Here is a 10,920-nt window from a genome sequence, read left to right as displayed (position 1 = left end):
GTCCCCGGTCGCGAGCAGCATCTCTGAGCACGGGTGCTGCTCTTGGCTCTCTCGCTCGCAGCTCGTTGAATGGTGCGAGTAACTGCTCTGCTTTTACCAAAGGTTTGGCGAAACTTACCCCTCCTCTGACAGCCTCAGCTGCTGGAATGAGAAATCCAGCTCTCACCTTCGCTTTTGAATTTTCTAGGTTGACAACGGGGGCAAGTTAAATATGTTGCATGAAAAAAGGCACCCCAGAGTCTAAGAAACCAGAAAGCAAAGTAAGAAATACCTAGTATCTGTATTTTATCTCATTGTTTCAGACTTGGCTCACAGTTCTGATGGGCGTAAGGAAAGGTCTGTGAATCTTGCAGTTGGAGATGCTTTGATTTGGTCCACCAGAATTTGGAAAACCCAGGTTTTCCTAAATTGTGCTAGAACAAGGCAGATCCTCAAGGGCTTCAATTCAGCATCCAGGTGCCTTGTGCTACCTCCCGCTCTGTGCCACTTTTTCCGACTCCCAGCCCTCCCGCTCTGAAGTCGAGAGCTCTGCTTGCCCCTTCGGCATCTTTCATGGCACCTAGAAAGTAACTGCAGATCGTGGCCCTTCAAACCCCCATCGAGGTACTTAGAGGGAGGGCTCATGCGTGCTGTGCTTTGCCTTGGAGATGCCAGCCTGGTACTATTTTATCCCAGCCAGTCTGCCAGCGGGAGCTGTGATCTTGTCCTCACCACGACTTTGCTAAAGCTACTCTTTTTTTTTTTTTTTTTAATTTTTTTTCCCATTTCTTGCAGGAAAGAGTGAAAATCCTTAAATAATCCGAAGTTTGGAATGTAAACTGGGATTTTCATGGTCACCGTTTCCCTGTCTCCGTCCGAGGGTGGAGGTGGCACCCCGTGGCGCAGGGGCCACGCCGCGGCTGCGTTCCCCGCGCCGACCCCGCGCTGCTGCCCGCGCTGTCGTTTCCTTTCCAAGGACAGACTTTCCTGCGAAGACGATCCCGTGCTCAAGGCTGACGCAGGCGTTCCGTGGAGGCTGGGCGGTACGAGGCTCAAAGGAGAGCGCCCAGCCAGCGCGCCGATTCTGAGGAACGTGACCTAAAGTTTGGAGTTCTCCAGCAACAGCAAAACAAGGGTGTGCGGTGGCACCTCCAGATCCCCGGGGCTGCGGAAGAGCCAGGCTTGACGGGCCAGGAGGGCTACGGAAACAGCAGGAGGGGTTCGAGCGCTCCGAACGCGTGTGCCCAGCCGGGGACTTGTACCCACAGAATTTTTAACTCAGTTCAGAGCCGCGTTGCAGCTGCCGGTGCCGTGGCCTCTGGGGAGGACCCGTGGCTGAGCAGGGTGCTGCAAACGAGCTAAACTACAACCAGGAAATCTGATACGCAGCCGGTCCCTGTCCATCCGCTTCACCGAAAAGGGAGATAAATTGCCCCGGGGACATAAACTCGACCTCAGCCAAGAATTCCTTTTCAGAGGGAAACAATTCACTGGCTCGTACACTCACTACGTGTTTTCTTCTGAAGGCTGCAGGAAAAATCCATACTATTTTAAGAATTTACCGCTTGTGTTCATCACGCTGGCCGGAATGCTGGCACGCAGGCAGCTCTCTTCACAATTATGCAGTTATTTTCCCCATACCCGCCCAAACCCAGCAAGGTGGGATCCTGCATCTCTCTCCTGTAGGTGTAAGGGGCCAACATTGAGATGTGCGGCCCCAGAAATGCCAGGTGCAGAATTCCTCACACCTTCGCCTGCAACTGTCGGGCGAAGCCATTTTTGACAGAGCACAGAGGCACACGCAGTCAGGAGGCAGAAGGCAGTAGCTTTATTTTAGGAATAGCACATAGGCATTGGGTCGAGACTGAACTGTGGATATGCATAGCCCCATTATCAAAGAATATAACCATGTGTCAGTAGTTCTGGTTCTTCAAAAATATTCACATAAAAATACCAAAGGGACTGGAGTTCTAACTATTCTGGAAAGTTACAACATGTAGCAAAATCTATGTACAGCATTTCCACATTTGTAATGACAGTTTCGAAAGAACGTCTGGTGGTTTCAATATTGAATATGCTTTTAGAAAATAAAAAATAAATCAACGGAATGCAGTGTGCGACATCCAAAACGGCAGAGGAGCTGCGTGAGCATCGCCCTGTCACCGTCGGCGGGCAGAGGAGAGGCAGAGACGGACGGGGCTGGACGCCAGGGAACACAGCGCTGGGAACTACCTGGCACTTAAAGCTGTATAAACTGAGAACGCTTGTGAAAATATACTTCACTTTCTACAGCGGGGTTTAAAAAAACAGCGAAAACAGAAGATTTGATGCTCATAAGGTCTCCCATAGATAATGCACCGGTTGGTGAGCCTGTGCCTGGGCAGAGGCCGCAGTAAGAGCTCTGGCTCTGGCGATGGGCGGGAGGAAGGTTACCTACGCTACGGCAGCCGCGCTTCCACGGCCCGGGAGGTCGGAGCGCGCCGGGTCTGAAAGGCAACGGCCGCGTTTTGCGCAGAGCAATGCCTGGATATATCAACGCACGGGGGGTTTGCTGCCGTGAAGCTCTGGGGGCTCTGCCTCGCCCGGAGGCGCATGCAGTGACGTGGGGGGGATGCTGCTAGCCCTTTCATCCCAGGGGACGTCTGGAGGGAACAAAGTCACCTGAACAACAAGCAGACGCCGCTGAAAGAGGGATGTGCACGCTTCTAGAGTTCCCTGGGTATACTCAGCGTGAACGACTGGTCAGAGAGTAGAGGGGCTCTCGGGAATGCAGCCCTCGGGGCGGATAAAGGAGGGCCGGGGCTGTACTCCTCACTGGTCTCTGCCGTGCCTCGGGTGCGGTACTCGGGGCAGCAGGGACTCCTGCTTGTTTTTAAGCTACTGAGGGTTCTGTACTTTCCGAGGAGGCACCAAAATGCTCAGGGATTTGTCTCCTGGTGAGTTCCAATAGCTCTAGTTCTGATGATGTTAAACCCTTGGGAAGATTTCAAGAGCTGTCAGTCTCTACCACACCTTTAAGCAAAGCTGGTGGCCGGGAAGGACTCTGGGCTTTCCTTACTCTCCAGCGCAGCTGGGTAGAACCAGACTGGATCTGCATTTGGGACCACACTCCTTGCACAGCCATGCGCGGACGCTGGCCGGGGGGATGTGGGGAAGGTCTCCAGCGACTGCTGGTGCCAGTTACACGTGTTCTGGAAATACGGGAGAGTGGGGATTTACCCAGGTGTGTCTGAAATCCTTGACTCAGTAATATGCTGGAAACGGGGGATGCGAAGAAAGCTGTTGTCAAGACCAGCTTGGTGTTGACCCTCGTGTCCCTGTGCCTCACCCTCGCATCCATCCGTGGTCACCTCTGGTGCCTTTTCAGCGTCCAGACTGCCCCAACCCCTCGGTCCGTGGTTCTGCTTGGTGGTAGCAGGTGACAGCAGCGTATTTACAACCAAACTCAACAGGACCAAATTGCACTTTGTTGGCAATAAATTGTTGCCCCTCGCACGGCGACAGGCCGGTCACCAGGCGAGCGGGGAGGTCATCCTGGGGCTGCGCTGGCTCTCGCCGACCTGCACATCGCTGAGTGCCCGCTGCAGGGAGAGAGCAAAGAGCAGGAGCTGAGGCTCAGGTGAGGGCAGCTGGTGTGGACGGGGAGGATCTTTCAATGACATGGGCCACTAAAGACTGAAATCTCACCCGGCTTCCTGCTGGACAAGCCCTGACAGTCAGTGGATCTGCTTTGTGGTGCTCCAACCCCGCCTTCATTAACCAACGAGCAATGTTGTCAACGTCCAACCATGACAACCATCTGCTTTGGTCTCCACGGGGCCGGCGCTTGGACCACCAGCCCTCACCTCAGCCTCTCCCACCCACCAGCCAACTTGGACGTTGGGAGAATCGCACTTTACAGACGCCCAGGTACACGTGCTCGCAAAAAGCTCATCTTGTTCCCACAGCTCACGTGCAAGTAAAAAGCTTCGCTGACATCTAACAGGAAACCCCTCGCTGGCTGGCTTTGAAAAGCACAACTCACCTCAAACTTGCTCATGAATTCTGCAAAAATGCCAAAGAAGGCTTCAGAAGTTGTCATTTTTGAGTCTTCCCCAAAGAAGGACAAGACCTTGCTGAATTCGTCCATGGCCTTGTGCTGCAGGTCGTCCAGGGACCGCATGGCAGGCTGGGCACTCTCCAGGAAGGACTGGGAGAAATGGCTTAAGGGAAAACGGCCACACGCTGGGTCTGGTACAGACCAGAATCCCTTCTGCTTGTCAAATGGCTGCGTTTCAGCTCAGGTCTAAGAAGGGACCTTCTGCAAACACCGGCTGGGCCACCAGCGAGGGGAGCCCGCCGGCACGCTCGGCTGTCCCCGACAGCACGGCCGGGGAAGGAAGGACGGCGCAGAGAGCTCTCTGGCCTCGTGGCACTGGGTTCTGCCACACAGAGGCATGGGAACCGGCGCTCACCACGGAAGCTGTTTCCCACGCTGGCGAAGAGCGAGTGGAGGGTGGAGGTTTCCACCACGCTCTCACCCAGCGCTGAGCTGGCGCTTCCTTACCAGCTGGACACAGCCCTGCTGAGTACCAGGGAGGCCTAAAGACAGCGACGTGGCTTTACTCGAGGGCAGTGCGTCACACGGGTGCTCTGCCCCTTTTACGGAAGGATACAGCCATCACAACTGCAAATCTGTCCTCTGCGGTAGCCGGCATGTTGCGGCAGGCCATCTGGATGTCACTGACGGTGGTGTGCAGGTCCTTGAGGTCAGCCGTTAGAGTCCTCTGGTTCACTGCGGGAGAAGAGAGGAGTCAACAGTGTTAGGAGACTGGGGTCTGGCTTGCTTCCTGCGGCAAAGCGAGGGCAACGAGCGTGGGCCGTGGGGCAGGGTGGTTCAGGCTGTCTCTCTGCGTGGTGGACAACCAGAGCTTCGTGCTGGGCTCCAGCAGGTTGCCAGCACCCGTTGCTGGGTGCTCAGGCCAAGAGATGCCCAGAACCTCAGAAGGAGCCTGGAACGTGCCCAGTGCAAGGGGCACACAGGACTCAGGGGTGATACCCAGGCCACCCTCCGCGGCATCTCGGCACAGCACCAGCATTCAGGAGAGCGTCAAGCAGTTCAGACTCCTTGCTGCCGTGGGCAGCCAAGCCTGAGCTCTTCTAGACACAAGGGAGAAGGTGACCCGCGGCACGTCAGGAGGGCTGGGGTTACGTGCTGCAGCGGTGTCACTCGCTGGCCTGCACGAGGGCGAAGCTGGGCAGCCCCGAATGGCACCAGTCTGAAACTGGGTGTAAAGCTGCAGGAATGTGGGCAGCAGGGAGCCTTTGGTGACAGAAGTGTTATTTAACAGGCGAGATACAAAATCCAGCTAGCAAAGCTCCAGGTACAGACTGCCATCGGGGGGAAGCGTACATCCCCAGGCCTGAATCTTCTCCTTTACTGATCCACTGTAGCACTAATTCCCAAGGGAATTACCCACAAACGACATGGGATGGTGGGCAAGGAGAACGCAGCCCGTGCTCCGCACGCAGCCAGCCCGCTGTGACACCACCAACACAAGGGGATGGACAAAAACCCCAGCATCTACGTGACCTTTTTGAATTGCAGCCAGTGAAGCTGTACGGTCCTCAGTCAGCGTGACATACCTGCGACTGGACTGTGACCTCCTAACACGACGGGTGCTGTGCGCTCTGTGCCCCAGGCGATGCCACGCCGGGGAGGGAAGGAGCACGGGGCTGGGGCGGGCAGAAGGGCTCCTGGCACTGCTGTGCCTCATTTGCACTTACAAGATGCCCCTGACCTTGGGAACGGCTTTCTCAAGTCAGGAGGAAGGTTCAGGTCAGGGACAGAGCCTTGTCTACGCAGCGTGGGACGGGTGGGACCTCCCCTGTCACCAAGCTCGTCCCTTCCTAGCCCCGTCCTCTTGCTCAGGACCATTCCTGACGTGTTTGGGCCACCATCCTGCTCGTGCCAACGCTGTGCAGCTCGTGGCCAATTCTAGACCTGTACAAAACCCAGAGACAGCGCAAAGAGACAAAGAGCTTTTGTTCGTTTACCTTTGGCAGCGAGCGGCACTGTAGGAAGATCCTTGGCAAAGCCCAGGAGCTCTGGGAAATGTTGGCTAAGTGATTTGGCAAGAATGTGCAGGAAGGTGGATTTCCCATCAACAGTCTTGGTTGTGTTCAGCTACGGCAAAGCAAAACAGGTGAGGAGATTCCTGTGCGGAGGGAAGGGAGTTTCGCCGAGCGCCCCAACACACAGGGCTCCTCTGTTCTGCTCAGCTCGCCCTCTGCTCACGTGCATGGCAATCCCCAGCCACGCTCTGCGGATTAATGTTTAAACAGCACATTTAATGTTTACACAGCGTGTTACGCCCAGGTTAGCGGCGTCGAGGTGCTAAGCAATGCCTCCCTCCGGCAGGGCAGGGCTGCCACCCTGTCCCCCACAGCAACCCAGGCACAATAAAGCCCTTCGTGTTCTCCCACCCTGCAGCCCGACGGCCGTGGGCTCTGGCCAGCCTGGCACCAGCACGCAGGTCTCGAGCCCCAGACCGTCGTTCGGGCCCCTCTGAAGCCAGCCCTGCGCATCCGCCCAGCCCTGCCGCCAGTCCCCGCTCTGGGAGCCTTGTATGAGGACGGGCACGATGAACTGGGCACGTGGAGCTCCCGGCGTCGGTGCCTGCTGCGCGGGAGCAGGCATGCTGCGTCTTACCTCCGTGAGAAAGTTGATTTTGAAGCCTGTTGTTTTGCTGGTCTTGGGCTGCCCGTTGTTCAGATAGTTTCCCATAGCCAGCACGAACTGCAACGAGAAACCCCAGCAAATGACTGCCCGGTGACCTCCAGCACTCACAGCGTCCACCTCCATCTCCTTCTGCGCCCATTTTGCCATGTGCTGCGGGTGGGTGCGTGGCCGTCGGCGATCTGCCCTCCGAACCCTCCCAGGGGCAGGATCCCCGCGAGCCCACACCAGCAGGGGCTGCCGGGGATGGAGCCTGGATGAGCAGGGGCTGGAGGGGCCGGGGGCACAGCCGTGGGGCTGGAGCTGCATGGGAGCTGCCTGCAAGCTGTGTGGGAGCTGCGTGGGAGCTGCATGGGAGCTGCCTGCGAGCTGCATGGGAGCTGCATGGGAGCTGCCTGCAAGCTGTGTGGGAGCTGCGTGGGAGCGGCATGGGAGCTGCATGGGAGCTGCCTGCGAGCTGCATGGGAGCTGCCTGGGAGCTGCACGGGAGCTGCCTTTGAGCTGCCTGGGAGCTGCATGGGAGCTGCATGGGAGCTGCCTTTGAGCTGCCTGGGAGCTGCATGGGAGCTGCCTGCGAGCTGCATGTGAGCTGCCTTTGAGCTGCCTGGGAGCTGCCTGGGAGCTGCCTGCGAGCTGCATGGGAGCTGCCCGCGGGCACTGCTGCAGGCACTGGGGTCCCCCCGTGTCGGTTACCACAAGGAAGGACCGTGCTGACCTCCAAGATCTTAGCCAGCTTCTTGCTGCTTTTCAGCTCCAGAGAGGCCTTGCAGATGCACTCGTAGCTGGCTTTGATCTCCTCTGTCTTCTCCTGCAGGGTGCTCTTAAAATGCAGGCTGCGCAGGCGGATCTTGTACTCTGGCACCGACAACATCTGAGAGCAATCGAAGGAGCAAATCACTGCTGTCACCATTAGCCACGATCCCTCCCGTGCGGTGTTGTGCGTGGCCCATGAAAGCAGCGTGCGCTTGCTGGGCGCAGGCAGCCCCAAGGAGCAGCCGCTGCAGCTCGCAGGGCACGGCCGGTTTGCTGCCGCGGGACGGGGAGGTTTTGTGCCAACGCCCGCGAGTGACTTTTGTCAGCAGAAAGTAAATCAGAGCTGGGCAAAGTCACTCTCACCGTGGAGTAACCATCGTGGTTTGCTTCGGCTGTAAACCAGCCGTTGTGGGAGCTGCCGGACGCCTCAGGCACCAGCCCGAGCATCGCTCGCCAGCGGTCCCTGTGACCAGTGCCACCAGCTCTTCCCATCCCACAGCACGCCCAAGGAGCAGACCAGCATCCTGCTGGCTGCTTCCTCCCTGCTGTGTGTTCTCCTCCCCGCCAGCTCTCAGCAGGACACACTGGGGACACTGCCCATGCAGAAATCCTCGCTCCCGGAGCACGTCCCTGCCCGCAGGTACCTGCAGCACAAACTGGTCGGGCTCGCTGAGCTTGCAGGGGTTCTCCTTGTAGCTCTGGAAGCGCTGGACTTCTTCCCCGTCCGGGGCGTACAGCAAGAGCTGCTTGATGTGGGAAGGCTCCAGGCGGTCCGTCTCCATCGTCATGAGGATCTGGCGCAGTTCCATGTGCGAGAGCTTGAGGTGGGCTATCAGGATGGCTGGGGGGAAGGGAGACATGTCACTTGAGAGGGGAGGGAGACCAGACCCTGGGCCTGGCTGTGCCGGGGACAGACTGCCGGGCAGGACAGGGCCAGGAGGGGAAGCCCAGTCCCTCCACGGTGCGAGAGTGGCATGGGCTTCTCCATGTGCCCGAGCTGGCATGGGCTCAGCCCTGGGAGAGGAAGTGCTTTCTGCTCTCCGAGGCCCTGCAGCCCCTGCACGGGGACCCCGAGGAGTGGCTCCGCTCCTGCAGACCCCTCCAGGGCTTCTCACCATGTGCACGTCCATCACCAACGCATCAGGCTGGGCTGCACTGGAAGCCACCCCAGCGCCTCCTCCTCTCCCACGTCCCCCATGGCCAGGAGACCGGGGTCTCGCAGGCGCCCACCAAGCCCTCCCACCCTCCTTCCTACCAGGAGACCAGGGGCTCGCAGGTGCCCAGCAAGCCCTCCCACCCTGCTTCCTACCAGGAGACCGGGGGCTCGCAGGCGCCCACCAAGCTCTCCCACCCTGCTTCCTACCAGGAGCACACCCTGGAGAAGCAGTGCCAACCCTTCCTGCACACCCTCGCTGCCCCGTGGGGCCATGCAAGCTCTTCCCCTCTCCCTCCCCGGGCCAATGAGTCACATCCCATCTCCATCTTTTCTTGGAACGCTTTCTTTTTGCCCCTGCCCGGGACTGAGCCCAGCGGAGGGGCTCTGGGCTGCAGGAACAGCCCAGACCAGCAGAGCTGTGCTGGGATTGCGCTCATGGGACTGTGCTCATGTGGCCTCCTTCCTTTTACCTTTCCAGTTCTCTACATCCCCGGTCCCATCTCTGGGCCCGTTTTGGGGCTGTTTTCACCGTGATGTGTACTTACATGTGTTGTAGGCCTTTTTGTGGGACAAAATTTCAACCACGTCTTTCTTTTTAAAGTTTTCAGGCATGAGAGTTGGCTCTGGAAAAGAAACTGAAAGATTTAATCATGGGTAAGGACAGGCTCAGCCGGCTCCAGCAGGAAGAAAACTGTCCTGAAAACAGTGAAACCATGAATGAAAGAGAGGAGAACTGATGCTTTGCACACAGCAATGGCTCCGGGAATCCTTGAATTCTGTGATTCAAAGATCTCCTCAATGGAAGACTCAGTTGGAGCTGCAAGAGGTAAAACGAGAGGTGAAACACACAGAAAACCCCAGACTGCCCAGAAACATCCCCAAAAAAGATACCTCCTGAGAAGAACCCCATCTCATCCCACTTCCACTGCCAGTCCCTTCTGCACCCGCCCGCTAGCTGGGCTCTGCCCACGCTGCCGTCGCGCGAACTGGCCCTGGCAGCAGAGCTCAGACACCCCGCCGGCAGAGAGCCGGGGAGCGGCACGAGCACAGCGGGGAGCGAAACCCTGCAGCTGAGTTTCACTGCCCCGATGGACTGAAATGTGGCGAGAAAACAGAGAATGGCAGCAAAGAGAATTAAAGGAGATGGTAGTGGAACGATCTCCACCATAATGATCTGCTGTGCCACCAGCCACAAAATCCTGAGTATGAACGGATTCTGTGCCGCGGGTGATGCTAGGACCAGGCATTGCCCCGCTGCCCACCGAGCCCCAGTTCCACCCAGCACCCCGGTCTCTGGCCGGTCCCAGGACCTATTCTGGGGCTCAGGTACTTACTCGTAGGCTTCTGTGTCCCGAAGTGCAGCTCCAGGTCGAGGTATTTGACCATATCACTCAGCTTGTCATAATCCGAGTCTTCCCCGAGCTGCAGGAGGAGGAAGAGTCAGGAGTCGTGCTGGGGACAGCCCGACACTGCCCGCCGGCACTGGGCCCCCTCCCCTCCACCCCATGCTAAGCCCTGAGTCCATCCAAGAAACCAGGACAGGTTGATGGCACCATCCTGTAACTGGAGACTCGGCCATCATCAAGCCAGTGCAGAAACCAGAGCCCGGTGGACCGTTCACCTCTGCGGCGGCAGTTCCTACACAAGTTGCTAAGCCCATCTGGTGGGACCTCTTCTCATTTCAGAAGAAAGGAAGAAACCCGGAGGTTCCCCCATCGGGATGTCCTTGCACCCTGCAGCTGGCGGCACTGCCCTGTGGGCTCACTGGGCTTCCAGCACAGCAGAGTCCCACTGCTCTTCACTTGCTACTTGGGCACGATTGCTTCACTGAAGGAAAAAGTGGGAATTCCAGAAACTTTGGGAATTTTTTGCGTATAAAAAAATCACCGGGAAGAAGCATCTTGTTCTCCGGAGTGCTGTGGAGGGGGACCTGTGCTACGAGGTGGGTGCCTGTGGGGCTGCCCGATGACCCTGCAGCTGCCCTTGGGCTGCTCAGCTCGCGAAGAACGTGGCACATCTCCACACACTCCTCACCCCGAGGGACACAGAGGCTGGACGTTAAACTCCAGGGAGCCCAGCTTCTCCCCACAGGGACTCCAATCCACCTCCAGAGCTGGGCATCGCTTCAAGCCCATGATGCCAAAGGATTGTCACATCTAGCCTCACTCCTCGCCTCTGCTTTCCCCTCCGGTGTCCTCCCCTGCCTCGCTGCTCTCCCCATCATTCTGCTTTCAACCATCCTCCTGTTGTCCTGCTGATAAAACCTCCTACAGCTGCAGAACGAGTCTGAAGGCAGCTCCTGACTACATCGACC

The 10,920-nt window shown here is 57.8% G+C and overlaps 1 protein-coding gene across 2 annotated transcripts in view; it reads right to left on the bottom strand.

Annotated features, from left to right (window-relative positions):
* Nucleotides 1–3,176: 3,176 nt before the first annotated feature.
* GRID2IP (Grid2 interacting protein) overlaps nt 3,177–10,920 on the bottom strand; it is a 30,021-nt gene continuing 22,277 nt past the window's right edge. For both annotated transcript variants that reach the window (XM_075436434.1, XM_075436433.1), the window contains exons 13-21: nt 9,941–10,028; nt 9,152–9,229; nt 8,095–8,291; nt 7,413–7,568; nt 6,671–6,757; nt 6,016–6,145; nt 4,635–4,753; nt 4,004–4,168; nt 3,177–3,560 (exon numbers count right to left, since the gene is read on the bottom strand). In XM_075436434.1, coding sequence (XP_075292549.1) covers nt 3,489–3,560; nt 4,004–4,168; nt 4,635–4,753; nt 6,016–6,145; nt 6,671–6,757; nt 7,413–7,568; nt 8,095–8,291; nt 9,152–9,229; nt 9,941–10,028 — 1,092 coding nt within the window. In that variant the 3' untranslated portion in view covers nt 3,177–3,488. The remainder of the gene's footprint in view (nt 3,561–4,003; nt 4,169–4,634; nt 4,754–6,015; nt 6,146–6,670; nt 6,758–7,412; nt 7,569–8,094; nt 8,292–9,151; nt 9,230–9,940; nt 10,029–10,920) is intronic.

Source organism: Opisthocomus hoazin, chromosome 15 (assembly GCF_030867145.1).
Source record: "Opisthocomus hoazin isolate bOpiHoa1 chromosome 15, bOpiHoa1.hap1, whole genome shotgun sequence".
In the NCBI taxonomy this organism is placed as follows: domain Eukaryota; kingdom Metazoa; phylum Chordata; class Aves; order Opisthocomiformes; family Opisthocomidae; genus Opisthocomus; species Opisthocomus hoazin.
Note: the sequence above shows the minus strand (reverse complement) of the source record. Positions and strands in the feature narration are given on the sequence as shown.